Below are 26,411 nucleotides of genomic sequence, written 5' to 3'. Positions count from 1 at the left end.
TGGTCTATCCAGACCAGCATAGAACGGGCCGTACAAGTGCTGGCCACTTCTGGCTTAAATGTGCCGGTAGCTGCTTCCCAATCTCTTTTCAGCAAGGCATCTGCTTTGCGGTCGAGTGGATCTTTTAATATTCCTGCATCCTCTACCGGTAAAGATGATTGCTTTGAGGTAGAGGCGACCGCTGCATCAACTTTCGGAACCTTAGTCCACGTTAGCAGTTCCTCATCACTGAAGGTGTATCTCCTTTTTGAGGCTGAAGGGAGGTAACCTCTTTGGTCCTGTTTCTCCCATTCCTTTTTAATTAAAGCTTTGATGGCCAGAAATACGGGAAAGGCTCTTCTTTCTCTCAGCTAGACCTGCAAACATTACCTCTTGTGTAGTTTGCGGCCCCATTGCTTCTGTGCACCCCATGGTGGTTCTTACGGACTTTGCTAAATTATCCATGCTTTCTAGGGAAAAAAAAAAAACTTCCTTCTATGTCTGAAGATGATGGCGACGTAGATGCTCCAGAGACCACAGCCTCACCCTTGTCAGAGTCTGAGCTGGAAATAATCGGCTTTTTGGTACGAGTAGGAACACTACTTGACTGGGTCAGGGCCTGTAATTCTTCTCTTATCACTGCCCTTATGTCCGTGGCTGACACTGAAGCTTGCTGCATGGTTTCACCAATACATTTTTTGCACAGCCTTTTGGAGTAGGAGTCAGGTAGGGGGCGTCTACAAAGGGCACATTCCTTATTTTATGTTTTTTCTTAGTCTAAGGGAGGAGATGTGGCAAAAGAGAGAGAAGGGGAGTCAGCTTGATAGGTTGAGAGTAGCACACTCACCCAGAGAAGCTGTAGGTACCAGATCAAGAGGCTGAGGTACAGGTTTGGTGGCGTGGCTTCTGTCCGAGGAGCCCCTATTAGAGTGGTTCTTGGACGGGTTTGCTGCAGTATCACCTGCCGGGAGATGCGTGCTTTGTCCTGGAGACGACATGCTTGCACGCTGGGCTCCACACTGCAGGGCTTTTTAAACTGTTTTCCAACCTCCTGTCTTCCGGTACCTCCCCCCGGGGCATCCTCCTCCCCCAGGGTAGGCGCAGTTTAACGTGCGCGGCCAGGTATCTAGTTCCCGGGGCCGTGCCGTGTCACCCATTGGGGGACAGTTCTCGGCTAACCCGAAGTTCCCCTTTCTCCTTCCGGGGTTCGGGAGCGCGTGTGCAAATGCGCGGTCCCGCAATGCTCCCGGGACCACGTGCCTGTCAGCCAGCTGGGAACCTCTGGAGTGACCCGGAAGTTCCCCCTTTACCACTTCCGGGCTGGCAGCGCTGCTTGCATGTGCGCAGCCCCCATGCTCCTGGGGCCGCACTGAAGCCAAATAACGGAGATTGCATCTTCACCTCCAGCCCCGCGCTCCCACACGGGCCGGAACGGCTATATCCAGACCCCGATTGCGGGTCTCTTGCAAGAACCACGGGTGGCCTTTCCCACACCCAGCATTTCTGCTGCTGCTCAGACGAGGGGGGAGCCGGAATACAGCACTCCCCCGACGCTGCCTCTGGACCGGAGCCCCTGCCGTTTGCACGGAGACTGCGAAGGCGGCTCACTTGGACCAGGTATTCTTCTGTAGGGAAAATCCTGCGGTTCCCATAAGAACAGGAAACCAACTGAGGAGAGGCGGACCGCCCTCTTATCTCTGTAGGTTACCTGTTCCTATGGGCAGATCCCTCTCTCCAGTAGGTGCTGTCGTGGTGAATGGGTAAAAATGTGATTATACTGTATCTAATGAAAGTGTATGAGTAATTTAAGTCACATATTGACATTCTGCGGTCTGGAAAGACGCGCCACATGTCTGTCTCAGCAGGTAAGCTGCAGGCGTCGGTGCACGCATAGTGGACATGGTATTTCTTGAAATACTATGCTGTAACATTTGGACGCTGCTGGTTGGACGCTGCGGATATACGCAGCGTCCAACCCGCAGCGTTTACGGACTGTGCACATACCCCAATATATCTGCAAACAGGAAATCACTATTTAATTCCTTCCCAGATGCCAACTTTCAATTAGCTTTATTTCAAGTGACAAAAAAAAACGCATGCAATGAAAAATGCATCAAAAACGCATGTGGAAAAAACATCACCGACGACTGGACGCGGGCGGGAGGACGTCAGGATCGCCGCGTCTGAAAGGTAAGTAACGACCGCTGCTGCGTAGCAACATCGCTGTGAGATCTGCCTGTGTGGCAGCTCACTAGCGACCATTTAGCGATGCACCAGCGATCCTGACCGGGTCATATCGTTGTCGGGATCGCTGGTGCATCGCTAAATGGAACGGGGCCTTTAGTCTACAAAGACCGACTGATATTCTCCCCTAGAAGCTGCCGATAGATAATAGTGCAGTAATGTGGTGATGTACAGTGGCATCAGACAGCAGCACTCTTAATTTTCTAGCCAACATATCCCTCCTTACAGTACTGTCTGGCCGCTTTACATTTTTTACTAGAAGTTTAGAAAAGTGTAAAATATCAAACTACTTAACGTTCTTTAATGATGATCCCCGGCCATTAACAGAGTCCCTTATTAGCAATTTTTTTTTCTTATCTGCCCTGTAGGAAAGTCCTGGAGGCGGGATGTGTGTCACTGAGGCGGTTAGCCTTGGTGATGCAAGTCCTGGAGGTGAAGGATCCAGCAATAGTAGGTAGCTGAGAGGTTTTATTGGGACTGGATTTTGTGTCTGGGTTTTAGGAGCGACCAGAAACGCTTGAAGGGGAAAGGTCTCTCTGATACTTACAGTCTGGGCCGTGCAGATCCTACTTTTAAAGGCAGTTGAGCTGTCTCAATCAGCTGGGGAAGCTGAGCAGAGTGGGTTGTGTTGCTGCAAGATAAGCCAGAATCTCTCTAAGAGGAGACTGTACAGGTTGAGTGCACCAAACTGAAAACATCAGTGGCTGCTATGGACGATGGCTGTTATGTGTGACAGAACTGGGGCTAGCTTAGTCATGTATAAGTAGTCAGGGTCTGTATTGTTTAGTTAGCGCCTTGACAAGGATAGGGATATTGTTTTTATGGTTATGTTTTCGGTCCTGTGCAACCAGTGGAAACAAATATTCAATTTTTGAAATAAAAACCCTGTGGCTTAGTGTTCCAAGCCGCTACCCAAGAGCGTGAATCCCTACAGCCCATTTTGACCCCCCTCTTTGTCCACCACTGGGTTATACTAGTTATATATTTGATGCCAGAAAAGAACAGTGGCTAGCGGGTGTACCAGACCAGGATCCCACACATGACAAATGGTCAGCTGACACCATGTTCACAAGCCTGTCCATATCTTGGATCCCTGGCTCAAATCAATGGGATCAGTGCTTTATTCTCATTTAACAGAAACCAAACATGGTTCACTACAGGGTTAGATAAGTTACTTTTGGAGGCTAAAGTACTGATCACAAGTGATTTTTACATCCCTGTTTTACCCCAATATATTACCATATTATCAAATCAGGTATATAGACAATCTAATACATACTGTGTTAGTGATATCGTAGACCACAATGGCTGCCTGGGCTCCTCTGTAGTACATGGGGGCCAAGCTGTGATACCTCTCCTGCCCTGCTGTGTCCCAAATCTCAAATTTCACCGTTGTGTCATCCAGGCATACAGTCTGTGTAAGGAAAGCAGCTGAAGACATAAAAGCACAGTTACTTCAGGGGACAAGACTTAAGCACAAAAGGTTGTACACAGTGTGACTTTATAGAGCAGTTATTCAGCTCCTAACACCATACTGAATAAAAAAGACAAAAAATAGTAAGACGCAGAAAAAAGTAAAAACGAAAATTGACTGCTGTGCAAAAGGATTAAATATGTGTTAAGTAAAAAGTGAAGAAAAATGAAAAGATCAAATGAATCACTCAGTAGTTGGCAATCATCCTGCATGGTCTGCAATGATACCATTAGTCATCCCAGCACCTTCCCTACAGATATGGATAGAAAACATAGAAGGGGAATGAAGTCCGGTACATGGTGAGCACAGTCAGCCAAGAGATGGTCACACTTTAGATTTCCTGGAAAGGTATAACAGCGCTCCAAGCTTAAGGTTTTAAAACGACAAGTGCCTTTAACAAGAATCTCTCAGATCCTTGAAGATCCGGCACAGCAGGTGTTAAAGTGCAGTGACCTGGCACTGATATGTACTACTAAACTAATCAGCTGACACAACAAGATTGCCTGAAAACCTGCTGAATCCCTTCCTGTACTACTCAGCAAAGAGTGTTTCCTGCCACTAAGTCCATAAGAATGGAGGAATTCTGTAAAATGCAAGCGGGAGGGGGCCTGCGAGGATCCCCCCCCCCCCCCATCATACATATTTAATATGATCAAAAGGCAGCCTCTACGCTACAGAATACAGAGTTATTCTCCAATGCCGCTGAAAGCCAATTGTTCACGTGTAAATTTAATGAGCTTATAATTGCGGCACTCGCTGCGTTATCTGGGGAGGAGAGATCCAAGTGATTTGTGTATCCCAAAGTAGATCTGAGAAAATGGGGGACAGACAATTAACTCCCTAAATTCATAATCAATGAGGCTGGATACTACAAGAAAGCACCAATCTGAATGTGCAATGAGATGAGGGGCCTAAGGGCAGCCATACATGAGACTTCCAGCGGCTGAATCCGCCGATATCGACAGGTTCAGCCAACAGTTATTTGTAAGGGGGCACCGGCTGACTGATAGCTGGGAGAGATGTTGATCGTGCATGTCCGATTTCAGACTTCAGACATTGTTCTCGGAGATAAATTGGCAGCTTTCTCATAGAGAACACAGGTGTGCTTGGTTGAACAGTGCTCCTGTGTATGAGTCGGCCAAAGCACTGTTAGGCAGACAGCTATCTAGTATGTATGGTCAGCCTAAACGGGCTCCGTACATTTTATCACAAGTATCCATTCATTTCCTTTCCTTTGACAATGGGCTCAAAGTACCTGGCCCGCAGGAGTTCATGGTGCAACTCTAAACTTGGACCAAAATGTCTCTTGTAGAGATAAGTCCTTGTCCAAATATTCATTACCACTAGAGTGAATGTGATTCTCATACCACTGTGGCTAGTTATTTAGCCAGATACCCAAGCTGTCACCAACTGATATACCTTGCGTTAAAGGGGCTATCCAGTGAAAAGTAGTTATCACCAATACAAAGGCATGAGCCGGCAGCTGCTCCATTCCTCAGTGAACTGCCAGCGCTGCGTTCGGCAGCCCTAAATGGAATGAATGTAGTAGCGAGCAGACATGCGCAATGGGCTCCATTATAACAGTGAAAAAAGTGCCCTGTCCTGCCCATCGGTGGGTGTCTCAGCGGTTGGATACCTACTGACGTATAAGTTATCTTTATCAACTGTGTTATGGATGGGTGAAAACTTTCACTGAACAACCTCTTCAAATGGGAAAAAACAAAACTTAATCTGAACATCAATTAACCCCTTACTGCTATCGGACGGGATAGTACATCCGATGACAGTACCCCCCGCTTTGATGTCGGCTCAGACGTTGAGCCCACATCAAAGCCGGGATATGTCAGTTGTTTTGAACAGCTGACATGTGCCCACAATAGGCGCAGATGAAATCGCGATCCATTCATGGCTATTAACTAGTTAAATGCCGCTGTCAAACTGACAGCGGCATTTAATGTGCGCTTCTGGCCATCGGGCTGGAAATAAAGCACCCCGCTGACACACGTCATGCTATTTTGGGTCACTGGTTCGTCGGCATAACAACCAGAAGTCTCCTTCAGACTTCTATGGTTGTTGATGCCAGATTTCTATGAGCACCACCCTGTGGTCGGCATTCATAGCAATGCAGTAATTCTGCTACACAGAGGTGATCTGAGCATCGCCTCTATGTAGCAGAGCTGATCAAGCTATGGCAGCTTCTAGCCTTCCATGGATTCTATTGAAGCATGCCAAAAGTTAAAGAAAAATAGTTTTAAAAATGTAAAAAATAAAAAAAAAAAAATATATAAAAGTTCAAATCACCCCCCCTTCGCCCCGTTCAAAAAAAACAAAAACAAAAACAAAAAAAACACACATTTGGTATCGGCACGTTCAGAATCGCCCGATCAATAAAAAAAAAGGATTAACTTGATCGCTAAACAGCGTAGCGAGAACATAAATTGAAAAGCCAGAATTATGTTTTTTTAGTCGGCGCGACATTGCAACAAAATGCAATAACGGGCGATCAAAAGATCTTATCTGCACAAAAGTGGTAACATTAAAAATATCAGCTCGGCGCGCGAAAAAATAAGCAGTCACCCAACCAGAGATCACGAAAAATGAAGACGCTACAGGTCTCGGAAAACTGCGCTTTTTTTTCTTTAGCAAACTTTGGAATTTTTTTTCACCACTTAGATTAAAAAAAAAAAAACACCTAGACATGTTTGGTGTCCATGAACGTGTCATGTGAAGTCAATATAGAATCACTGCACATGTAAATTGTGCTAAAGTGAGCTTATTATTATTTAATTGACGGTGATGAAGTGACAGCTGACGTTTCGGCCTAACAACGGCAAAAAAACATTGGTGGCGCAGTGGGGGATGCAGGCACCGCCGTGCCTCACTGCTGAGGCACGGCGGTGCCTGCATCCCCCACTGCGCCATACCAACAGGATCTCTGCTCCTCTAGCATCTGGACTATTGGCTATATTGGATAATCTGCATTTTTGTGAAATATTGCCTAGCAGTGATAAACTATCAACCGGTGACTACCAAAACTCTACTTCAAAAGGGCGACTATGTGATAAAGGCCGTTGTTAGGCCGAAACGTCAGCTGTCGCTTCATCACCGTCAATTAAATAAAAAGCTCACTTTAGCATAATTTACGTGTGCAGTGATTCTATATTGACTTCACATTTACGGGACCAGATGCTCCCTTTCACTAGCGCCGTTTATTCATTACACTAGTCGAGTGCTAGCCATCTGCCATATCTACATGAACATGTCATGACCTGGAGAATCATAATGGCAGGTCAGTTTTAGCATTTAGTGAACCTAAGAAAAAAGCCAAAACAAAAAACAAGTGCGGGATTGCACTTTTTTTTGCAATTTCACCGCACTTGGAATTTTTTTCCCATTTTCCAGTACGCGACATGCTAAAACCAAATGAGGCTGTTCAAAAGTACAACTCGTCCCACAAAAAATAAGCCCTCACATAGCCATATTGACTGAGAAATACAAAAGTTATGGCTCCGGAAAGAAGGGTAACGAAAAACAAATATAGCTCTGGTCATAAAGGTGTTAAAGAGTTACAAGACCCTCTATGAAAAAAGTACAGCGTTCAAAACGGACTTAGCATTAATAAGTAGCAGCAGTATGTGATAAAAGTCCACTTGCTGTACTTAATTATTAATACAACGTGTAAGACACGACAGGATTACAGATTAACCAACCTCCAATAGTGCTCTCTTGGTATTCATGGAACTGGCCCTTGACAAAACGCAGGACTAGACTAGACTTCCCCACCGCAGACTCCCCTAATAAAACCAGTTTGAACTGGCAGATTTTATTGCCGGCAGCCGGCCCATTTGGACGAGTGCTTCCGCCTCGACCGGCCATTTCCCTGGGTTTTCACAAAACAGAAGCGAGGAGCCAGCGATCAAGGCACAGGAGGTGAGGGCGCCTGTCAGACGGATGACGGTCTTGGTAAAGGCACGTAGGGCCCTAAAAGAAAAAAAAAAAAAAAAAATGTAATGCAAAAATTTTAGTTACAAACAACCACCATCAACATGCGCAGGATAACAGATTCATCATGTTGTGCCCGACACATCACTTATCTGAAAGGTTCCTTGAAGACCTGCATTCACTTGCAATAAACCAATGTTCATAACATGGAAAAAAAAAGGTTCCCTCAAGTTCCAACAGCGTAAAGGTCATCACTTTGGTCAAACATTATACACAAAACATGTCAGCTAAAGTCAGAATATTTTTCTACTTTTGGATTGGATCCGATCATGATGTAGATCTGGAACACAGGCTGCATTGGGCTAGATACACAACTGCATAGCAGCTGCAACACCCAGCCCAACCGTGGGTCCCCGGCCCGAACAAAGTCATATAAAGCCTAAGCTTGGCATAGATCAGGTCTGGAGACTTACAGGAAGAGTATGTGCACACGTGTTTAAGATGTTTTGTAAGCAAAAAACGCTGGTGGTGTTAATACTGAACCTTTTTTTTTTTACTCCTCTTCTGCCATATTTGAAAGCAACTATTTTTTCCTTTTAAATGTGTATGTATAAAGCCAAACAGGTCCAAACCAAAGAAGAATGGTCTGCTCAAGTCTTAAAACCTTCACATCTTTCAAAACCTGAAACGGTTAAAAGACAATCAAAAGCCCGAACATATGAACAGCAGATTGTCTGATCTTTGCACTGCAACGAAAATTTGTAGCATTAAGGCATTTCCAGGTAGATTACAGCACAGATCCACCAGAAAAATACATGTGCTCATACCCTTAGGTTGGGAGTTGTGACCCTAAGATACCATAGGATATTGTGACCCCAGCCTATACTTGTGTGACATCCATTATTACTTTCCCCTTCCGTGAGTCCCGCTCACCGCACACAAAGCTAATAATCTGTGTGCTGATACACATCTCCTCTTGTGTCTTCTATACGTATATCCTGAAGCTCGCAATTTCTGCTGCCCAGTGGGACAGTAAAAGAAGCCTGTGCCACATGGGGGAAAGGGGCAACCTGAATTATACATTATAGTCTAATGTAAGGCTAAGTGCCCACATTGCAGAAATGCTGCGGAAATGTCCACAGCTTTTCAGCAACTCCCTGCGGAATTCGCATGCATTTTCCTGCAAAACAAGCGTTTTTAGCTTGCAGAATGCTAGCGCTTTTCCAAGCGATTTGAAGCATCACTTGGAAAGGTGATTGACAGGTTGGTCACACTTGTCATGCATAGCGCTTGACAAGTGTGACCACCTTTTTACTATTGATGCTGCCTATGCGGCATCAAAAGTAAAAGAATGTAAAAAAAAATAAATAAAAAATTATATATATTATATCTAATATATAAAGCTCAAGTGTGTGTATGTGTTTATGTCCGGGATAGGTACCCGCACTGTCGCAGCTACAGCCACAAAATTTGGCACAGTCACATGTCTGGTCGCCGAGAGCGTCCTAGGCTATGTTGTGAGGCGAAATTTTAACCCAGCGCGTTCCAATTCACCAAACAATTTTGCCCCTGTCTACATACTGGGGTAAGAATGTGCGTGTCAAGCCCCGCCCCTCATTATGTCATAATGGTTGCCATGGCGACGCTGATGTCATCATAGGTTGCAAGCCCCGCCGCTCATTATGATGTCATAATGGTTGACTATGGGATGGAGGATGTGTGATGGGTATATGGGCACTGGACTATGGGATGGAGGATATGTATGATGGGTATATGGTCATGGGACTATGGGATGGAGGATGTGTGATGGGTATATGGTCATGGGACTATGGGATGGAGGATGTGTGATGGGTATATGGGCACTGGACTATGGGATGGAGGATATGTATGATGGGTATATGGGCACGGGACTATGGGATGGAGGATGTGTGATGGGTATATGGGCATGGGACTATGAGATGAAGGATGTGTGATGGGTATATGGGCACGGGACTATGGGATGGATGATAATTATAATTTGTTATAACTAACCACAGTTAGTTACTATGCCCGGGCAGCACCGGGCTCTTCAGCTAATAGAAAAGAAAATTTTTGTGAAAAAAAAAAAAAAAAAAAAAGAACTTTTTTTTTTACAGATCAATTTGTGAAGCACCTGGGGGTTCAAAGTGACCATTATGCATCTAGATAAAGTTCCTTGGGGGGGGGGGTCTACTTTCCAAAATGGGGTCACTTGTGGAGGAGCTCCAATGTTTATGCACACAGGGACTCTCCAAACGCGACATGGCAACCGCTAAATATTCCAGTATATTTTCCATTCAAAAAGTCCAATGGCGCTCCTTCCCTTCTGAGCCCTGCCGTGCGCCCAAACAGTGGTTTATGACCACTTATGTGGTATCGATGTACTCAGGAGAAATTGCCCAACAAATTTTAGGATCCATTTTATCCTGTTGCCCATGTGAAAATGAAAAAAATTGATGCTAAAAGAAAATTTTTGTTGGAAAAATTAAAATGTCCATTTTTTCTTTCCATGTTGCTTTAGTTCCGGTGAAACACCTGAAGGGTTAATAATCTTCTTGAATGTAGTTTTGAGTATCTTGAGGGGTGCAGTTTTTAGAATGGTGTCACTTTTGGGTATTTTCAACCATACAGACCCCTCAAAGTGACTTCAAATGTGAGGTGGTCCCTAAAAAAATGGTTTTGTAAATTTTGTTGTAAAAATGAGAAATCGCTGGTCAACTTTTAACCCCTATAACTTCCTAACAAAAAAATATTTTGTTTCCAAAATTGTGCTGATGTAAAGTAGACATGTGGAAAATGTTATTTAGTAACTATTTTGTGTCACATAACTCTCTGATTTAAACAGAATAAAAATTGAAAATTGATCCGTTGAAGTATTCCAGCGTTATTACCTCATAAATGGACACTGGTCAGAATTGCAAAAAATGGCCAGGTCATTAAGGTCAAAATAGGCTGGGTCATGAAGGGGTTAAACGTTTCAGCTGCGGAAAAAACGTGGCGGAAACGCATAGAAAACGCAACGTGGGCACAGACTTAGGTGAGGACATCTTCACATAGATGAAGACCATGGTGATCAGCTTATTGCTGGGTTCTTCTAGCCCGTAGTAATCAGTTTGTGAAGCAGAGTAGTCAGGTATTTCTATTACATGCCAGCCATTCAAGTGATTGCCCAACAAAGTGCAGCTGGTAGTCCAGGATTAGATATGGGGTCCTGAGACAGGCGGTAAATGGGGTGTAAGCATAGGGATGACTTTAGTAAAAGCATGTAGTAACTGTCATAATTAGAGTTGAGCGAAACAGGTCGGCCAGATTGAAAAAGTCTGGTTTCGCTGACCCAAACCCGACGAGAGAGAGAGAGAGAGAGAGAGAGAGAGAGAGAGAGAGAGAGAGAGAGAGAGAGAGAGAGAGAGAGAGAGAGAGAGAGAGAGAGAGAGAGAGAGAGAGAGAGAAGAAAAAAAAAACAAAAAAAAAAAAAAAAAAACACATACAGTCCTGCACTGTAGGTGTGTTTACTGTCCACCACTCCCTGCCGACTTTGCTTCCCCATTGACTTGTATTTGGTTTCGTGTTTCAGTCGCACATCACTCCTTGAACACCTCTCATTTTTTTGGGACCTAAGTATTTACAATGCATTTTACAGAATTATGAAATATATTGCTTTCAGTGCTTCACAGTGGTGAATAAAACTGGGATTTTATGGGTGCCAGAATCCAGCATGTGCACTGCTGGAAACTACAAACATGACAAATACTAATGAAACAATCCTGCTAACATTAGAAAAGCTGCCAACAGCGGAGACGTGAAGGAAGCCTGGCACAGAAATGGTGCATTCTTCATTTCACAGAACAACAATGCTTTTATAGCATTGTAGGTCACAGTACTGAGGATGTGAGAAACTGGAATGATAGGATGGATGTGATCAGAGCCGACAACTTTTCTATGCGGAGATCATCAACAAAAGGAAGGTCATACCTACAATCCCGAAAACGCACCAATGTCCTATGGGACAATAATAGTCGGCTGTCTGGTACATCACCTTGGATGAGCTTATCGTGTTCACTAAAAATCAGTGTGAAAATGGAAGTGTAGCTCTTGATTTCTACTTTCATTTCTCCAATGCAGAATAACTACCCGAGACCATGTAATTCCTTAGCGGTAGCATTAAGGTCCAGCTGCAGACACATTTTGGGATGATATTAAGGCTGTGCAACACAGCAATTTGTGGGCATTGTATCCAAAAAAAACCCCAGGGTGGTTTGTGGTTGACCAACTGGTGGTACCTTGACAATGCCATCACATTAAAGGTATTGTCCGGTACTTCTATATTCAGTACCATCGTTGGGATAGGTCATCAATGTCAGATCGGTGGAGGTTCGGCACCTAGAGCTCCCACTGATAAGCTGTTTGCAGTGTACAGGGCCAGAAAGGCACGGCTACGTAAACTGTCGTGGCCTTTATCAGATACTGCAGCTCAGTGCCTATTCACTTAAAACGAGTTTGGGGTCAGCACCTAACAACGGTCGGTCACCTGATTTGTGGGAGTCCTGAAGGTAAAGGTACGGTCACACTTAGCGATGTACCAGCGATCCCGACCAGCGATATGACGCGGTCAGGATCGCTGGTACATCGCTAAGTGGTCGCTAGTGAGCTGCCACACAGGCAGAACTCACTAGCGACATCGCTGGGGACGGGGATCGCTACTTACCTGTCACACCAGGCGATCCTGCGTCCTCCCGCCCGGCTCCACGCGTCGCTCGTCTTCACAGCAGGAAGCGCCGCAGGAAGCTGACAACGAGAAACAGTCCTGAACGTTCTCGCGCGATCAGCGATAACCAGCGGGGGAGCCGGTCATAGGCAAGTATCACACACAGAGATATCGCTAGCAATATCGCTATAACGTCACAAGTTATAGCGATATCTTAGTGTGACATGCCCTTAAGACCCCTATTGTTCCGATATGAACATCCTAAAAAAATGGATGATGGCCACACAAGTCCTGGACAACCCATACTTGTGATGAAGGCTTTACCAAGCTTCACAGAATTGGCTTCTTCTCATGCTCAGAATGTCAAAGCACATTTTACATTTTTTGCAATGTTAAGGTCCTACTTCCCAGCTCATTGTTTCTTCCCTGAAGCCACATGGTACATCACCCACCTTGGTCAATGACCTCAGCTGCAACACTTTGAACCCAATTACTGTAAGCAGTGCCAAAGCAGCTGCTATTTTGCAGTTATGAAAGCATCCAGCTCCGCAAGATCTGAATTGGACTATGGTGCCATACTGGGCAAGGGACTACACTAGACAATGCTTGTACGATAGCATGGAGCACTTCACTAAGTACTGCTGAACATGCACCTTGTGTCAGTGACTCTACAGAGACCTTTAGGAAATGTTAATGAGAAGAAATCAAACATTGTTTTCAGTTCAGATGAGGGTTTTTTTCGTGCATTTTTCCTACGTTTTTATTTTTTGGTTTTGCGGACTTCAGTATAAGATTTCACACAGGTTCTACAATGAGTTTGAATCAAAGAAATGGCAAGTTTAGTTGGGGGGTGGGTGGGAAAGAAGCTGTATGGATAGCTATGGGAGCTTCCCATCAGTGAATTTGAAAGAAAGGTTAGTCAAATATTATTTGCAGCAATTTTATGTGGATTTAGGAGAAGGATCCGCTCCAGAAATCAGTGTTTTTAAAAAAAAAAACAAAAAAAAACAAAAAAACACACAACCTCCATGTGCTTACACCCCAAGGCCACGTTGACACGTTCAGTATTTTATCTCCATATTTGTAAGTCAAAACCGGGAGTGGGTGAAAAATCTAGAAGTGGTGACAGGTTTCTATTATACTTTTCCTCTGATTGTTCCACTCCGGTTTTGGCTGATGTAAGTTATTGACCAAATTCTAATGATGACCTGAAGCATTTTCTGGCGCAGGAGAAAGTCCTTCACATTCCCCCCAACAGACTTGTTGTGGATTACACAGGTCAACGAAAAAAAATTTTTTTTCTGGTGTCCAAAATATTTTAATGAATTTGGGGTATTTTTGGGGTGCTGATTCTGAATATGTCATCAGTTTTGCCAGATTGGCTCAAGTTTTTGAGATTTTTGGTATCTTATTTATAGCACTTGTTGGTAAATGCGACGCATCATCTCATTAATTTCTTTGGATTAGTACTTGAACTGAGCAGTTCTCAATATAGTTTTGTGTTAATTAGTGTTCTAAAAGTTTGTTCATAGCTTGATTTTTGCACTAACTTTATGTTGTTGTCTGTTTTCCAGTGAAAAGCATGAACTCATCATGAAGAAGTTGTCTTAACGATCCAGACTCATTCTGTTACATTTGTGGTGAATATACACTGCCAAAACATAGAAGAAACATAACACACTTCGTAAAAAAAGTGTATTTTGCCTATTTTGGGGTTATGCTTGGGGACCAAGACAAGTTTTGGGCACCACACATAGTGTGCAAAGCATGTATCGAATTATTACGAAAATGGAGCAAAGGACAAAGAAAAAGCTTCAAATTTGGTGTTCCAATGGTGTGGAGAGAGCCAAAAAATCATCATGATGACTGTTATTTCTGTGCAGTGCAAGTGCAAGGATTCAATAAGCATAAGAAACGAAAATGGGAGTAACATGGAATCTGCAAGAAGGCCTGTCCCTCATTGTGAAGATGTGCCTGTACCTGTGTTTACCATAAATAACAGTCATCATGATGATTTTTTGGCTCTCTCCACACCATTGGAACACCAAATTTGAAGCTTTTTCTTTGTCCTTTGCTCCATTTTCGTAATAATTCGATACATGCTTTGCACACTATGTGTGGTGCCCAAAACTTGTCTTGGTCCCCAAGCATAACCCCAAAATAGGCAAAATACACTTTTTTTACGAAGTGTGTTATGTTTCTTCTATGTTTTGGCAGTGTATATTCACCACAAATGTAACAGAATGAGTCTGGATCGTTAAGACAACTTCTTCATGATGAGTTCATGCTTTTCACTGGAAAACAGACAACAACATAAAGTTAGTGCAAAAATCAAGCTATGAACAAACTTTTAGAACACTAATTAACACAAAACTATATTGAGAACTGCTCAGTTCAAGTACTAATCCAAAGAAATTAATGAGATGATGCGTCGCATTTACCAACAAGTGCTATAAATAAGATACCAAAAATCTCAAAAACTTGAGCCAATCTGGCAAAACTGATGACATATTCAGAATCAGCACCCCAAAAATACCCTAAATTCGATGAAATATCTTTGGCACCAAAAATGCTGTTGACCAGTGTTATCAAGCTAACAAAGGGCCATTGTCAATTCCACAATCCAACCATTGTCCTTGTGCCATGGACTCATCCACCTGACGACTGTATATCCGTCCAGGATCCATCTCCAAGTGCCACAACCAAGCATTGCAGAGGACTTGCATAGACCGCTCCGAATACCAGATTACACATTGGACTCTGTATGGGAAAATACCTGTCAATATCAGATCATGCTTGTTAAGGCCACCAATTCTAGCATTCTGCTTTACGACACCATTGACAATTTACAAGTAAGCTGCCAAAATAACCAGGTGACAATTGCCTCACCATTTTCAGCCACTGGTAACTGATATTTTTCCGTCCATGGAGATGTGAGGGCCTAAGTACCTAAATGCACTTTTTGTTGGTACAATTTTGTGGTATGTATGACATTTTGAACTCTTGGGAAAAAAAAAAAAAAAAAAAAAAAAAAAAAATTGTAATTTTTAACTAAATCGTGTATATATGTATGTAGTGCGAGTGTATTAATATACTCCCCTATCTTCTCAGGTAGCCAGCGCTGTTCTGCTCCTCTTCTCAGTGATGTCATCGCTCTTCAGCTCACTCTATACTCTGAGCCGAGAGTCTATTTCACGATGTAAACCTGTGAGCCTCGTTCTGATGCTCCATAAGCTTACACAAAAAGCCACTTCTGCATCATGCAGAGCGCAGTGTGACCCAGAGAGTCAGCAGAGGGAGAAGGAGAAGAACGGTGTTGGCTTCCGAAGAAGGAGGTGGTAGGTGAGTATATTAGCAAACTGGGCGATAGTCTAGAAATAAGCTTCTTATAGATTTTAAATAGAAAGTGTTTATAGAACATTTTACCGTTTCTCCACATTTGTGTTCAGCATAGAAGGATAAAAAGCATATTCATTTCAACCTAGAAAATGATCCAAATTTGCCTACCCAATCATTTAGAAATGCCACACAACATAAATGCAAAAACATGACCTAAATTTACCATCCCAACATGTATCACACTGATCACGGTGCCAAATTAAACTTTTCAAATGTGTCCAATTTAGGGGTGGGGAGTCAGTTACCTGCCGGGCCTCCACACTGAGCGCTGTGTTCCCCTAAATCATGTGAGTGCTGCAGCCTTCACATTCCATACAGACAGCAGAGACATCCAGGACATCATTACTAGCACATTATAGCCACTTTTTATTATTATAGCGCCATTTATTCCATGTGAGGAGGGATATACATAAATACAAGTACAGTAATCTTAAACAAGTCGCAACTTGTACAGGAGGAGAGGACCCTGCCCGCGAGGGCTGTATTACTACTTTTTGGGTAACACTGCTCTGTTTTGACTTTCTACTGTTTTTTCCCCTATGTCCTGTTAAACATTACTTTACTAAACTGATGTCTCTGAATTGATACAAAACGTTCGCAAATGAATACAAAACAAAATCCTGTTAATGGAAAAGTATAGTTCCACCATGACAACACCGTGTCTCACCCTGTGACTTCTATATGCCATATCAAACTGTCAGGTGGACAACCCTAAGGGTGCGTTCCGACCAGTTCACTATGCGTGCACGGCCGCCTCCGGCTTCCCTGCGGAGACGTACATGCGCCGCGTTTTTCCCAGACAGCAGTATGTCTATTTATCTTGCGGAGACACGAGTCTCTGCAAGATAAATATTACCAGTGCAATGTATAGGACGCAGAGATTCCACACAGTTCAATGAATACATGCGGAATCACCCGCGTTCAAAAGCCGGTAGTGCTTTGGACGGAGCGGACATGTGCTGCGGCCAAAGCGCTGCCGGTTACTGACCGTGGAAACATACCCTAAGTGTTGGCACAAGTAAAAGGTGGACACTATCCGGAGAAGATCCAGTTACCACAGACCTCACTAGTCTAAGTGTTGTAAAAGGAAGCCAGCTTTAGCCACCCAGTGCCAACATCGGTTACAGATCTCAGTTATCAATGTCAGACTCTTATTCAGCCATATTTATTACATTTATCATCTTCCCAGAGTCTCTTAGCCAGACATTATGCGGATCCTATCTACAGCCTGTAAGCGGCCCACCCCAAACCGTTTCTTGTGCAGAAGGACAGAGCTGATACTGTGTGTGACAGTCTACACTTCAGTTTTAAAAATGCCATTTAAATCCATCTATATACGTCAGACGCTGCAAAACGCCTATAGACATAAAGCGAGCCGGCTCGAGTTTTCTTGTGGCGCCTTGGGCGATAGAGTTCCTTCAGGCTCTCTTGCATTTGATTCTCCCTCTTTACCTTTCAAAAGCTGTAACGCTCTGGCAGCACCAGCAGAAGTTTTATCAATGTGATTTTGGGGTCCAAGAGACTGATTTTTTTTTTTTTTTTTTGGGGGGGGGGGGGGGGGGAGGGCGAGTAGGGGTGGCATATTTCAAGAAAAAAAAAAAAAACAACATTCTGCAATTTTGATTGCGCCTCCCCACCCCTTCATTTTAAACACAAGGGATATATACTTTATTAGTTCACAATGCTATGCATGTGGTGATGCCACTTTAATTTTTAATTTAAAGTTAAAAAAAGGGGTATTATGAGTTTTTAGAAAAAAAATATATTCTGTTTACCTTTGGAAATTGAACCTGATCACTTGATTGCTGTTACAGTACACTGCAATTACAACATGCAGGGCTTCATAGGTGTACAAACATGGCCTAAAGTAGGTTCCCCGACCACTATGACAATGCCATTGGCACCCTGCAATCATATTGAGCAGGTCCGATGGATACTCCCCCCTCCTCCCCATTTCCATCCTCTTAAATGTTACAATCATGATTAACAGCACCACCAAATAAATTACTGCTGCAATTGGAGCTAGCCCCACTACTGAGCCTGCAACACCCATGCCGTGCACACATCTGCCACAAAACCTACAGTGGTCACAACTTGCAGAGTGGTCCTTCAGCTGCAGGGGCTCCCGGAACTTGTTTGGGTTCACCAGATGCTGGTCCCGGCACTGGGCATGAAGAAATACCAATATCAAATATGCACGAGCAGCAGCTATTTTTGTTACATTTTCATCTCCAAGCTGTTTAATATCGGGACATCTCAGAAATCAGCAAATGCGATTACTAACATTACATGGTTGCAGCTCAAGCAGCGGTGCATTTTGGCTGCCTGGCGTAAAAAGTGCAACGACACCTCCACTAACATGGATGGACCACATATCTCCCCCCCTTTTTGTCACTTAGTGGTCCTGATTGACGCTTAATCCCCTCATGGTTAGTGCGCCCCTTAACTTTAAAAGCTGGCTTTATGTGGAGTAAACCTTTACATTACACCAAAATGAACACCTCCCATAGATAGATCAGTGTCACACGACTGAGGAAACGCTTTACCCCAAACTATAACAATGCTGACAAAATCCAGAGCGCAAGACAATAAAGACACAAACAGAAGGTCGGGGACGGGTGGAAGACAAGTTCATAAAGCACATCTTGGGACTGTCCAGCATAGTCACCATGTCATAGATGAATCAATGTCACAGCCCAGATCGTGCACAGTTTTCTTCCTGGGACTGTGGACAGTAAACAGTCACTACTTCCTCTACCCGTAAGGAAGTGAAGCTAAGCAAAATTACTCAAGTCACTTCAGCTAAAAAAAAAATAGCAGACATTGTACTACTTAAGCCTATAATTAAGAGGTGTTTTCCAGGGTACTGATGGCCTTTCCCTAGGAGGCTCAGCTGCAGGGGATATCACCTTCACCAGTATTTTTTGTGCCTGGGACTGCAACTCAGTGCTGCTTACATGGCTCCACAACCGGTGGGTGTGCAGGAGTCAGACACCCACCAATCTAATACAGACAGCCAAGTCTAAGGACCGTTAATATGGACAGTTTTACACAAGAGTAATTCAGGAACATTTGTGCACAAATACTAAGGCCTCTTTCACACATCAGTTTTTTGCCGTCAGGCGCGATCCGGCCTTTTTTTGTAAAACCGGATCCGGCAAAATGCAATGCCGGATCCAGTTTTTCCCCATTGACTTGCATTAGCGCCGGATGGCATTGCGTTTCATCCGTTTTTTGCCAGATCCGGCTACTTGTCTCATTCCGGCGTCTGGAAAAAACGGCTACTGTAACGTTTTTTGTCTCCGGCGAAAAAGCCGGAAGCGCCGGATCCGGCGCTTCCAGCTTTTTGCTACAATGAAAGTCTATGGGCGCCGGAATGCGCCGGATCCAGAAAAAGACGGATCCAGCCACCGGATCCGTTTTTTTAAGTCTGCGCATGCTCAGATCCAATTGGCCAGCCCCCAGGAAACAGATATAACCTGCTAGACGGATCCAGCAAAAAAACGGATCCGTTTCTACAGTTCTCCAAAATTTATGCCGGATCCCTTTTTTCTAAAAATAGCCGGATCCTGCCTGATGGCAAAAAACTGATGTGTGAAAGTAGCCTTAGGCTGAATGTCCGAGCCTGACCAGCATCCGTGATAGGGGTCCATTCATGTCATTAGACCTACCTTGGCACAGGAATTGCCCAGAAATGGGTCAGGGTAATCCAGACGGTATCTGTAGCAAAGATGTCACCGGTCCCACTCACCGCCCATTGTGGAAGCAAGTGGGGCCAATTACCCTTATATGCTAGAGAGTGAAACTGGAATCACATTTTTCATTGTTCAGTTGATCTGAATCTATGCATTTCAGTCCTAAAATACCCCGTTCAGATGACTGGAAGGAGTGAGTTTTCAGTCACAGTAGGTTCTGCAATTAAATATTTGGATTTGCCCTTATTTGCTAAATTATATTTTTATATAGCACCATTGATTCCATGGTGCTGTACATGAAACAGGGTTACATCAAAATACAAATATCACTTACAGTAAATAAAATTAACAATGACAGACTGGTACAGAGGGAAGAGAGGACCCTGCCCTTGCGGGCTTACATACTACAGGATGGTGGGGAAGGAGACAGTAGGTCAGGGGTTGCCGTGTGGTCATTACAGGTTGTAAGCTTTTTTGAAGAGATGGGTTTTCAGGTTCCATCTGAAGAATCCAAACGTGATGAATAACCAGACATGTTGGGGCACAGAATTTCAGAGGATGGGGGATATTCGGGAGAAATCTTGGAGGCGAATGGGTGAGGAACGAATAAGTGTGGAGGAGAAAAGGAGGTCTTGAGAAGACCGGAGATTACGTGAGTGAAGAGTCAGAGATTAGTTCGGAAATATATGGAGAAAGGTTATGGATGGCTTTGTAGGTCAGTGTTAGGCTAGTTTCACATTTGCGTGTCATGGCACAGCGACCGCCTGCACACGGCCGCCGCTAAGCCCCGCCTCCTCCGGTAGCCCCACCTACCGGCGCATGACGCTGCATGCGTCCCCTATCTTTATCACTGGGGACGCAGGCCGTGCGCAGTATGCGTTTGGCGGCGCATGCGTCCTTTTGACGGTGCGCCAACAAGCGCCAAACGCAACCTGTTGCAATTTGGTTGCGCAGGCCGTCGCTGAACCCTGACATGCAAATGTGAAACTAGCCTTAGTAGTTTAAACTGGATACGCTGGGAAATTGGGAGCCAGTGAAGGGATTTGCAAAGAGGAGAAGAAGCAGGAGTGTAGCAAAGAGAGATTAAAGTGAACCTGTCACTGTTTTGGCCACTATAAGATGCGGCCACCGCCTTTCAGGGCTTATCTACAGCATTCTATAATGCTAAGAAAAAAAAATGAAAAAAAGGGGAGAAACAGAGTCCAAAGCTACAATGTAACAATATAATTTAATGAAAAAGCATGGTGGAGACAAGACAAACAGGCTTAAAATAAATAGAATGAGATAGCATAATCATGGTCACTGGATACAAAAAGCACCCTGCACAAAAGTAGGTGTCAAGCCAAACGAGGGTGTGTATAAATTAACACATCAAGGGCAGGCAGAAAGACACTGAGGACAAATGAACACCCTCCAGAATCCACATTTCAAATGTGACATTCCATGTGGATGCGATCAACATGAATAATAAAGTGGAGTGAGGGGCACAAAATCCATTGGTTAAGGTACTAAGCCCTGGATGTTCACAGTGTGTAAAACATACCCATCATTGCAGCTTTCAACCCACCGCTGTGCAGGAAAGCCCCGACGCACGTTTGTCTATAATGCTGTAGATAAGCCCCCAGTCCGACCCGCAAAATACGAAAAATACATTTTATTATACACAGGTGTACTTCTCTGCCCTCAACAGGGCAGAGAAGTACACCTGCGCAGGAGCGCGATGCCAGGGCCCGATGAAGCAACAGGAAGGCGGCATCGCAAGAAGATGGGAGGTGCCGGATCCGGACCTGCAACACCCATCGGACAGGACTGTCCCCTCCGTGAGTATAATAAAACTTATTTTTCTTATCTTTCAGGTCGGACCGGGGGCTTATCTACAGCATTACAGAATGTTGTAGATAAGCCCAGAAAGGCAGTGGCCGTATCTTATATCGGCCCAAACTTGGTGACGGGTTCCCTTTAAATAGTCAGGCACAATAGTTAGGGTATGTGCACACATTGTTATCATTGTTATTAATGTGTTACACATTATCTTATTGCAGATTTATTGCGGATCCACAGCGGATTTGCTGCTGCGGTTCCGCAATAAATCCGCAAGTATCAAAACAATGTTAGCCTATGGAAAAAAAAAAAATTTGCTGTGCACATGCTGCGGAAAAAAAACGTGCGGATTCGCAGCGTTTTAATTTACGCAGCGTGTCAATTCTTTTTGCGGATCTGCAGCGTTTATGCACCAATTGACTTCCATTGAGTCAGGCAAATCTGCAGCAAAACTGCAGATGTAAAAAAAAAAGATCTGCAGTTTTGCTGCAGATCGGGAGGAGGGAAATATGTGAGCGGTGACTGTGCGTGGGTCTGCGTGCGTGTATCCATTGTCTGATAGGACGACTGCTCCCATCCGGCAATGAATGCTCGCAATGACAGCATTGCCGCTGATAGGAAAGTAGTCCCATCAGACATTGGCTGTGATCAGTAGTAAAAAAAAACCAAAAACCACATACGGAACATATAACATACAGAACATACACATAACAGAGTACATACTTACCGATCACCTAGTCCCCGATGTCCTCGTCTCCTTTAATAAAAATAAAGTAAAAAACCAACCTATACTTACCTTTCCGCCGTAGTCCAATTATTAACGAGTGTCCTTTGACAATCTCCCGTGTAGAACACCGACACCGGGTGATGTCAGTGCTCTACACGGCCTCGATGAACTGACAAAGGAGGTAATCCTCCTCGGTGTATATCCCTACGCTGCCGGGGGAGAGAGGTCACTTAAGTTCATTCTCTCACTGGCAATGCAGCATTGCCGGAAAGTGAGAATGAACTCACTTGACCTCTTCAGTGATGCACTGCAGGAGCCATTATCTCCCATCAGTGCATCACTGGGAGGAACTATAGAGCAGTGACATCAACTGATGTCACTGTTCTATAGGGGAAATCGTCATGGGACACTATTAATTGGACTGCGTCGGACAGAGAGTATACTATTGGTTTATTATTTTACTTTTTATTACAGGAGAACGAGGGCGTCGCATGGATTAGGCATGCAATAAAAATCTGAAAACTGTAGTGTTTTATTTCATTACAATACTTTCTTCTTTGTGTGTGTGTTTAACCCCTTCATACTATAAAGATTAATAACGTATAGGTGTCTTATTGATGCCTCTCCATTATTAACCGGGCTGTCACCTTACAATACAAAGGTGACATTAACCCCTTAATACCCCATATGCCACCACTACATGGCAGTGGGAAGAGTGGGGCTAAGTGCCGGAATTGGGGCAGCTGCGGGCTGGTGTTTGTAGCCGGGGGAAGGGGCGCAATATCCATGGCCCCTTCCTAGGCTATGAATATCAGCCCTTTCTGGCTATTATAGGGGGACCACACATGTTTTTTTGGGGTCCCCCTATTTTAATAGACAGTAAAGGATATGCAGACAGCTGCGGGCTGATATTCATAGCCTGGGAAGGGGCCCATGGGTTTTACCCCCTTCCCAGACTATAACCAGCGGTCCCCAGTCGCTTGCTTTCCCTCTATGGATGTGAAAATTGTGCGGGAGCCCTATACAGTTTTTTTTTCCCATTTTTTTTTTTTTAAATTAACAGATATTGCGTTTAAGGCCGCGGTCACACTTGCGAGAAACTCGCACCTCAATACCAGGCACTGCCGACGGCACTCAGGACCGGATTGTGTGGCTGCATGTATTTCTATGCAGCTGAACGCTCCTGTCCGTGTGCTGGCGGCAGTGCCGGGTATTGAGGTGCGAGACTCGTGCGAGTTTCTCACAAGTGTGACCCCGGCCTAAAGCAGATTTTTTCTATCTACCTATCTAACCCATATCTATCGATAGATATGGAATAGATCTATAGATAGATCTGTCTGTGTGTGTGGAATGTGGGTTGAACAAATGTAAAAGAGGAGGTTGGACAAGAAATGACATCACAAATCTTTTTTTGTTAAATAACATCTTTATTTAGGTTACAAAAACACATACAATCCACATGAAAAAAAATATAATTAGTCTTACCGGTAATTCGGTTTCTAGCAACTTTCCATGACAGCCATATCGGAGGATGTCTCCCCGCCCTAATGGGGGACAGGAAATGCACAAATGGTTAAATAACCCTCCCCTTCCTCCAATCTCCAGTGTTTTTTCTGTACATACTAACTAGCATGTATAGTTACCACCAAGGTGCAAGAATCATCTAGTAGAGTATCAGATAGGGAGGGAAATTAGTGCTGTCGTGGAAGGTTCCTAGAAACCGAATTACCGGTAAGACTAATTCTATTTTCTCTAGTCACCTTCCATGACAGCCATATCGGAGGAATACCAAACAACTAATTTCTTAGGGAGGGGTAACAGCGTGCAGAAAGCGTCTGCCAAACGTTAGATCCCTGTTGAAATTTAGTCTATAATGTCTGGTGAATGTATGGGCAGACGACCAGGTGGCGGCTCTGCATATCTGCTCCAAAGATACGTTCCCTCTTTCTGCCCGCGATGTTGCTACTGAACGAGTAGAGTGGGCTCTTAGCAATGTAAAAGGGGGAACATTCTGTGATGAGTAGGCGAGGTTGATCGCTTGCTTAATCCAATTCGCGATTGTATCTTTTGCCACCTTTTTGCCTTTATTTCGTCCTGAAATCTGAATTAATAAATTCAGATCAATACTCCAACTCTCCGTCTGCTGGAGGTAGAAGAGAACTTTTCTGTGGACATCGAGGGTGTGGAATACTTCTTTCGTGTTGGAGGGGTTTGGACAGAAGGAAGGCAATATGATGTCCTGGAACCTGTGAAAGTTCGAGACTACCTTAGGCATAAAGGGAGGGATCTAATCTCAGGATGATGCTATCCTCCATGATGGTTAAATATGGCTCTTGTATTGAAAGGGCCTGCAATTCTCCTATGCGCCATGCAGTTGTGATTGCTACCCGGAACATGATTTTTAGTGTCAAGTTTTTCAGAGTCGTGGAAGACAGTGGTTCAAATGGCTCACTGGTGGTCAAGCCCCTGAGAACTAGGCTCAAGTCCCGGGGGGGGGGGGGGAGAATCTGGCTACGGAGTCTGGGCCGGATCCTAGACGCTGAAGTTATGAATCGTTTGATCCATCGATGGTCTGCCAGGTCCTGGTCTTAGAATAAACTATGGGTTGACACCTGTACCTCAAAAGGTACTCTGTGCGAGTCCCAGATCCAGACCGTCCTGAAGAAATTCTAAGATCTGTGCAATGTTAGGATGGAAGGGATCTGGAGCATTTGGGGAGCACCAAGATGAGAGCTTCTTCCAGACCTTCCCATAAATAGCATTAGTGACCGGTTTCCTACTTTTCTGTAGGGTTTGGATTACTTTGTCAGATAGGCCTTTAGCATTCTGGCTTCAGTAGCCAGGCCGCAAGGTTCAATTTGCGCGGGTCTGGGTGCAGTAGAGGGCCCTGATGAAGAAGATTGGCCTTCTGGGGCAGAAATATTGGACCTTCCTGAGCCATGTTTCGTAGGGCTCCATACCAGCCTCTCCCTGGCCATAAGGGAGCCACCAGCATTGTAGTGACTTGTTCTGCCCGTATCTTTTGTAGTGTTCTCGCTATCATGGGAATCGGAGGAAAGGCGTAGGCCAGATTGAACTGCCACGGATGGGAGAAGGCATCTACTTTCCACGCTCCGTCGGTGGGGCTGAGGGAGAAAAATGTTTCCACCTTTGTATTCTGACCACTGGCAAAAAGGTCCACCTCGGGATATCCCCATCTTGAGACCAGAGACAAAAAGACTGTTTGGTCTAGGCTCCATTCCCCGGGATGAACATCCTTCCTGCTGAGGAAGTCTGCCTCCACATTGTCCAGTGCCCTTAGATGTACTGCTGATATCGACAGTAGATACCTCTCTGCCTAAGAGAAGATTCTTGCCGCCACCAATTTTAGGTTGAAAAATTTCGTGCCTCCTTGGTGACGGATGTATGACACTGTAGTCATATTGCCTGAGCAGACACACATGATGATTTTGGACAAGGGACGATGCTGCCTTCAGTGCTTCCTCTACCGCTCTTAGTCCTCACATTTGAGGAGCTGGTTCTGACGTCTGGGGGCCATATCCCCTGGAAGTGTGATCTCTCTACTATAGCGCCCCAGCATCTCTGACTGGCATCTGTGGTGATGATTTTTAGGGGGAAGCTGATCCCAGCTGACCCCCTGCTGGAGATTCTGGTGGTTCAGCCATCACAGAAGAGACGCCTTCACATGACCGGGAAGTGGGGTTCTCCTGGTCAGTATATTCCGGTGTTTCCTTGAATAATAATCATCAGATCATTATTAAGTGAGAATTCACATTGTAATATGTTTGTATAAGATGAATGCATCATAGGGTTAAACCAGTGAGGTACTATTGTTAACTTTGAATTGGTGATGTCAGTTTCACAGCTGATTTTGGTGGGTGTTACCCAAGGCAGCCTTCTCTGGTTGCTTTTCCTTGATAAGTGCAACATTTATTCAGTATTTTATGCTATGATTAAGGGTCAAATATGATCCGAAACGCGTAAGCCTACACATGCTTTTATCATCACTGGAATTGCATTTTTTAATTATGGATTAAATAAAGGCTTTTCTTAATTTTTTCACATCGTGTGCTGGAACTATAAAAAACTTTTTTCCATTGAGCATTTCTCCCAGATGGGGATGGATCCACTCCGTGCACCGAGATTATGGAAAGGAGGACTGGGCAGGCTGAACCAGGTGAGCTGAAGATCAATCCTACATTGGGGGATCCGAGTATGGGCTTGGGCCCAGGAAACTGCTTGGATGCAAGCTGTAAGCAAACCTTGCATGGACATTGAGTCTCTCAGGGTTGGTGTCTCTGGGCTCTGAATGTGGAGACTCTCTGAACCAGGTCGAGTTGTCGTTCCCTGGGTAGAAAAGATGTTTGTTTTTCCGAATCCAGGAGTATCCCCAAGAACTTTTTCCTT

At 44.4% G+C, this 26,411-nt stretch overlaps 1 protein-coding gene across 2 annotated transcripts in view; it reads right to left on the bottom strand.

The window, feature by feature from the left end:
- RAB5C (RAB5C, member RAS oncogene family) overlaps positions 1-26,411 on the bottom strand; it is a 45,677-nt gene that overhangs the window by 10,497 nt on the left and 8,769 nt on the right. For both annotated transcript variants that reach the window (XM_073572348.1, XM_073572349.1), the window contains exons 2-3: positions 7,408-7,678; positions 3,503-3,654 (exon numbers count right to left, since the gene is read on the bottom strand). In XM_073572348.1, coding sequence (XP_073428449.1) covers positions 3,503-3,654; positions 7,408-7,573 — 318 coding nt within the window. In that variant the 5' untranslated portion in view covers positions 7,574-7,678. The remainder of the gene's footprint in view (positions 1-3,502; positions 3,655-7,407; positions 7,679-26,411) is intronic.

The sequence above is a fragment of the Dendrobates tinctorius genome, unplaced genomic scaffold (genome assembly GCF_039654945.1).
Source record: "Dendrobates tinctorius isolate UK_male_01 unplaced genomic scaffold, ASM3965494v1 ptg000032l, whole genome shotgun sequence".
NCBI classification, from domain to species: domain Eukaryota; kingdom Metazoa; phylum Chordata; class Amphibia; order Anura; family Dendrobatidae; genus Dendrobates; species Dendrobates tinctorius.
Note: the sequence above shows the minus strand (reverse complement) of the source record. Positions and strands in the feature narration are given on the sequence as shown.